The sequence below is a fragment of the Penaeus monodon genome, chromosome 9 (assembly GCF_015228065.2).
Source record: "Penaeus monodon isolate SGIC_2016 chromosome 9, NSTDA_Pmon_1, whole genome shotgun sequence".
NCBI lineage: Eukaryota > Metazoa > Arthropoda > Malacostraca > Decapoda > Penaeidae > Penaeus > Penaeus monodon.
The window spans coordinates 10,400,958-10,407,920 of NC_051394.1; the positions used below are offsets into that span (position 1 = coordinate 10,400,958).

General features: G+C 35.6%; 1 protein-coding gene across 2 annotated transcripts in view; it reads left to right on the forward strand.

The window, feature by feature from the left end:
- The window catches only part of LOC119576960 (guanine nucleotide-binding protein G(o) subunit alpha), a 146,628-nt gene that overhangs the window by 30,796 nt on the left and 108,869 nt on the right, over positions 1 to 6,963 (forward strand). Inside the window, exon 1 of one of the 2 annotated variants that reach the window (XM_037924615.1) lies at positions 4,790 to 5,092. The exons of the other annotated variant lie outside the window; for it this stretch is intronic. Within the exon in view, the coding sequence (XP_037780543.1) occupies positions 4,975 to 5,092 (118 nt within the window). The 5' untranslated portion in view covers positions 4,790 to 4,974. Of the gene's footprint in view, positions 1 to 4,789; positions 5,093 to 6,963 lie in introns of those variants that run through there. 2 annotated transcript variants of the gene reach the window in all.

The window sequence follows — 6,963 nt, forward strand, 5'->3', positions numbered from 1 at the left end:
TGGATTGAGGCCGGGCGGTCCTGGCCAAGGTTAAAATAGAAACATATTGTTTGCACTAGTGTGGTAGATTGGATACCCGGCGCATGTGGTGCATCATACTAGAGGTTGGACTGAGGACACCATCTTGGCTAGATATTTATATGACAAGAGTGAACACCTCCACATATTCTACCTTGGCACCTAGCCTCCCCTGCCTTCCCCTGCTCCTCCCCTGTTTTTCTCTTCTTGCCGCTCCCCTGCTGCCTCTACCCTTGTCCCTTCCCCTTTCTCTATCCCCTGGTTTACGTGGCTGAGTTAACCTCCCTCGTACGTAGTCTGAGACAGCTATCAGTGCAAATGTCCACCTTTGTTATTACCGTCAATTTTTTTATGAATCTCCGTTCATGAATTTCTTTGTATCATTATCATCATCATGAGTTTTCACCGTATTCTATATTTTCCTAATTCGTTGTTATTATTTTCCTATTCAGAAATTTGCAGTGCTATGAAAAACTTCACTGCCAGACCCTGCTGTGGCCTTTCAAACACTATGGGTGGTTAAAATACTAATGCAAATTTTGTTCTTTCTGTTAATTTTGTAAAGTTTGGAAGATTTCTTACGGTTCTGATTTTGCTCCCAAACAGTTTGCTCTTATTTAAATATAGTTTAAGTTCAATCTAATACTCTTTCCTAATTTGGTAGTTAGCAAGATTGTTTATCGTATTTTCTATTTGTTATTATGGTTATTATTTGTATTATTGGCCTTGATAATATGATTACTGTTACTTACATTGTTGTTGTCATTACTATCATTACTACCATTACCATCATCACCATTATCATTATCGTTATTATCACTGACGTCACCAATATCACCATTAGTGTTTTTTCGTAACATTATGATCGGCATCAAAAATTCTACATCACTGATATACGTGCTCTGATCGCTGTCCAATGATTACCAACGCCATCATTACTTTCATTACTCTTATCATCATCATGAATCATGGTTCTTTATTCACCAATTGTGGGATCTCTTCTGGCATTCGTCATTTAAAATTTATGAGACTAAATACGCTTTTACAAAGATGTATATGATTAGTGTAATGTGAGTATTAATAGGCTAATGTAAGAGTTAACCAGCGACGTAACTAACGAATGATACAGTTAGTAGTTCGTAGTCTTTAAGCACCAATTGGGTACTTCTAGCCATGAACGGGATCCCTGTTGGCTTAATAATTATGTTGTATTTTTAGGTGAAGGTTATGGTAGTAAATATGATGTGTAATTAATACCTGTGCCAAGAAGGATTAAGAACATTAAAATTCTTAAAAATACAGATCTAAAAGCGTCCAATTGCATCTCGACGAACAAGAACAAAACTATTAATATGCATTTCCTTCGAAAAGAAAACAGTCTCATATACCAGACTCATTAGCTAAAATGATAATCTTCACCAACAATAACAAAGGGAGACTATACTTAGCTGAGAATTTGCAATGTTTATCAACAGTCAGAATTATATGCTAGCAACATCACAGATTTGGGAAATTGATTTGTATAATATTTTGAGGGTTTGGCGATCCCAGGGAAAAGGCATGGCAACCCCAAGGTAGGAAAGGCTTTGCGATCCCAGGGAAAGAGATGGCGACTCCAAGGGAAAGGCATGGCCCTCCCAAGGAAAAAAAAAAAGAAAAAAGAAGGCGGTGGCAAGCCCGGAGAAAAGGGATGGTATGGCAACCCCAGGGGAAAAGGGTACGTCAACCTCAGGGGAAAAAGCCTTGGCTGAGAATGGTGGATGTTAAGTGTTTTATCCGGTTTTATCGGGCAGGCGTTCTATAAAGTGCTTACATTGCAACTACGTTCTTGTATGTGTTAGAAAAATATTGGTGAGAAGTTTTCTTTATGATTCATGGTTGTATTTATTTGTTTATTGATGCATCATCTACATATCTATGCATGCGTGTGTGTGCGCACGCGTGTGTATGTGTATGTATGTATGTGAGCGTGCGTGCATAACCCCCCCCCCCCAACCGCCACGTGTGCGTAAGAATACAAGTCTTTGATATATACATTATTATAATTGTTATTATGATTATGATTTATGATAATAATATTAATAATCATCATCATCATCATCGTTATAATGATTATTATTATTACTATTATTATTATTATTATTATTATTATTATTATTATTATTATTATAATCATTATCATTATGATGATCATGATGATCATCACTTCTACTACTACTATTATTAATTTTATTTTTACTATTTGATTTGTTATTATTATTATTATTATTATTGTTGTTGTTATTGTTAATTCTACTGCTCTTATTGGTGTTTTCATTTTTATCAGTGTTACTTTGATATCACAATTTTCATTGGTATTATTGTTGTCGTCAATATCTTTACTAATGTCATGCTATTATTATTATTTTTATATTATTATTATTGTTATTCCTATTATTATTATTATTATTATTATTATTATTATTATTAATTTATTAATGTTATTAATGTTGTTATAATCATTATTATTATTACTAATATCTTTGTTATTATTGTCATCATTATCATTATAGTTCTCGTTGTCATTATTATTATTATTATTATTACTTCGTTGTTGTTATTGTTATTATTTTATTATAGTTGTTGATAATAATATTATTATTTTTGTTAGGATAACTACTATTGCCATTATTCATTATCATTATTACTATTGTAATTGTTTTTTTTTTTTTATATCATTATTATTTATTATCATTTTTATCATCATCGTCATTGTTTTTGTTATTGTTATTAATATTATCATTGTTACATTTATTATTGTCATCGTCATCATCATCATTGTTGTTATCGTTATTGTTAGTATTATCATTATGAATATTATTATGATTATCATTATTTTACTATTATCATTCTCATTATTATTATTATTATTATTATTATTATTATTATTATTATTATCATAACGTAACAATTTTATTATTACTATTATCATTGCTTTTTATTGTTGTTATTATTGTTATCATTATTGTTATCATGACCATTGATATTGTTATTTTTAGTAATGAGATTATTAATATTTATTTGTCAGAAATTATCATTACCATTATTATTGTTATTCATAGTGATATTGATATTTATCATCCTAATCATCATCATAACTATAATCTATATCATCGTTATTACCATCATCGTCATCATCATCATTATTTCATACATTATTTTTGCTATTATCATTATTAGTAGTGTTCATTATTTTTATTATGGTAATTATCATTGTATTTTTCTTTGCCATTGTTATTTCCACAGTAATGGTAATTTACATTAGAATTATTATCAGTTATCGTTATAATCATGATTATCATTATCGTTGCCATTATTATTATTGTTGTTATTGTCATCATCATTATTATCAATATAGACATAATCATTGTGAGCATTATTATTGTTGGTATTGTAATGCCATCATTATTATCATAATCATTGTCAGTACCATCGTTATCATCATTATCATTACCATTATTATAATTTTTAATATCATTGCACACGCACACGTCGGTTTTCATTAACCAGTTTTTGAAAGTTCAGTGAATAATGTGCCTATTAGCTATGGGTAAGCTAATTACCATTTGCTCCTTGAATTCTAACACTTCCTTGGTAGTGATGTTGCATATCTAGCAACGAACTCACAGTTCTTGAAAAAAAACGAGATTTTAATTCAAGAAGTTACTGGTAAGATTTTTTTCTTCCATTTCCTGTTTTAAGTAATGTTTACGGAAGCAACTTGGATTTAATAATAATCTTGATAAGAGTCGATGTGTATTTTTGTCTGTCGATCTGTATGTACTAATTTATTTTATTTTAATAATTTTTACACGATATGAGTACACTGGAAATGCCTATTTTGTTTTGTATGATCTAATGGTCTATACCATGGCGTTTGCCGTTTACTTAATTGTGATGACAAAAGTTAAGAATTAGTTATTTTCGCCTTGGGTGAGGAAATTCTTTAAAAGATGGAATTCTTTGCGATAAGAGATTGAGAATATGGTCATCCATGTAATCTGCTGTCGGAGATTTGTTATAAAGATGCTCAGTCGGAATTAATAGAAATACTGTAAAATTTTCGGTGCAGAAAAATAAAATCGATCGTTAGGTTTATTATCGTTGACAGAAGGCATACAGTTACTGTTACCTTGTTTCTAATTATGAATTTTAGTGGTAGATTTGTACTTGAATATAATCGTTCAACATGAACATATCGCAATCTATGAAATAATGAAATACATATGAATATTCCTTATCGTATAACATAAACTACTACCTCCTCGGTGGTAACACTGGTGCGCTGCCCAGCCCTAACTGATGCTCATTTCGCTTATAAAGACCTATTTTCGTCTGAGTCCATATAGTATTTTTCTGTGATTGATTGACGTTTGAGGAATCCATTATGATTTGCACGTGTTTCTGTAAGATGTTAAGGCTACAAAAGGCGGGTTTGGGTTAGGAAAATTATAGCAGTATAAATCCGCATGTGAAACTGTTGCGCGTGGCGATCGGTGCGCGTGCGCTTCGCAGGCAAGGGGATACTTCAACAACCAGACTTGGATAATAACATGATTATATTGTACTTTTTAGAGAAAACTTGGATGTATTGATTGTATTGATAGCTACACTAGCGCATTTCGTGTTGATATTAAACAAACAAATACTCGGGAAAAATCAGATAGCTTTTTAACATCGAATGATAATCAAAGAGCGTGGGTCGAGATGGTGGTGGCTGGCAGGGTGCGCGCAGCTACACACCTCAGTGTGCAGTGCGCTAGGCTTAGCTGCGGATCCTCGCTGCCCTTCTTCCGTGGCGTGTGTGTGTGAGTGGTGTAGTGTGGTACAGTTGTGGCGCTGCCACTGTGTTGTGTGGTGGAGGTCGGTAGGACCGTCTAGCCAGGTCGGTGAGGAGCGCCACCCGACACCGCAACCATGGGCTGTGCCATGTCTGCGGAAGAGCGGGCCGCGCAGGCCCGCAGCAAACAGATCGAGAAGCACCTGAAGGAGGATGGCATCCAGGCTGCCAAAGATATTAAGTTATTGCTACTGGGTAAGTATCCGAAAGGTTGAAACCGTCATTGGTAATGCATTGCTTGTGGAGCAAAACCCATGAAGCATTCGTGGGCGTCCAACGCTACTGTGGTGCCCCGAACCGAGGTGCGGAAGCCTCGGGCTGGACGCCCATCTTACGGGCGCCGGCACAACTGGCGTGGCACAATCATGCGCAAGTCATCCAGATGGGCGTGGTCACCCAAGTTAAAAATCCGTAAATGATGTCGCCTTGTTTAATTGTGTTGGAAATAGCCAACGTTCCATAAAACCCTTTATAGAGGAACGCAAAGACATCTATAAGACTCCATCGCCGACTTTCTGGCGAGGGTAGCGTGGGTGGTGCCATCTGGAGGGTGACGGGGAAAGCTCGCTAAGCAGCACTGGAGCTGGGACAGCTGACTTGGGAGGGGCAGATTCGGAAAGGGGCAGGTGGGGGTGAGGGGGGTGAAGGGGTACGGGCAGATGGCATAAGGGGAATGCGGTGTCAGCAGCTTAATTTGGATAGTAATAAGGGGATTGTGTAGCCAGGACAGCGATAGGGAAGAGAGCCTCGAAAAGGTCGTTAAGGGGTTATGTTGCAAGGGATTCGATGGTGTTGGATCTCCATAGGGGGGAAAGGGAGGGGGGTACGAGAGGAGGTGGGGGGGGGGCGAAGGAGCAGTATCAGGACTCTGGTAGGGACAAAGCAGCCGGGGGCGGGGAGGATAGCCAGGACTTTGTGAGGAACAGAATAGGTAGGTTGGTGTTGAGGAATAGAAGGGTCCAGCTACGGGAGATGAAATGGGCAAGGGAAAACAGGCTTTAGGGACAGACAAGAGAAAGGCAGTAGCCCTTGGCAAGCAGGGTTTAGAGGCAATTAGCGACCGCTGGAAAGCAGGGAAGGAACCATCAGCAAGCAGGGAGAGGGGGGTCAGGATTCAAGGCCAGGTTTGAGTCATCAAGAAGAAATATGAAAGGGCATACACACATGTATGCACAGAGACATACATATAGACGCATTTTCTATATATAAATGTATATATTATATAGTATATATTATATATATAAATATATGTGTATATGTATGTATATATATAAATATATATGTGTATATTTATGTATATATATAAATATAAATAGTATATATATAAATATATAATATAATAATATATATTATATATATATATAAAACACATATATATATATATATAAAATTATATATATATATATATGTAATATATATATGGTATATATATATATATACATATATATATATATATATATATATATATATATATATATATATATAAAACATATATATTTATATATATAATATACATATATATACCATATATATACACATATATTTATATATATACAAAAAATATACACATATATATTTATATATATACATAAAAATATACACATATATTTATATATTAATATATACTATATAATATATACATTTTTTTAAAAGAAAAAAGCGTCTATATGTATGTCTCTGTGCATTATGTGTGTATGCCCTTCATATTTCTTCTTGATGACTCAAACCTGGGCCCTTTAATCCTGACCCCCTCTCCCTGCTTTCGATGGTTCCTTCCCTGCTTTCCAGCGGTCGCTAATTGCCTCTAAACCCTGCTTGCCAAGGGCTACTGCCTTTCTCTTGTCTGTCCCTAAAGCCTGTTTTCCCTTGCCCATTTCATCTCCCGTAGCTGGACCCTTCTATTCCTCAACACCAACCTACCTATTCTGTTCCTCACAAAGTCCTGGCTATCCTCCCCGCCCCCGGCTGCTTTGTCCCTACCAGAGTCCTGATACTGCTCCTTCGCCCCCCCCCCACCTCCTCTCGTACCCCCCCCCTTCCCCCCCTTTCCCCCTTGGACCCATCCT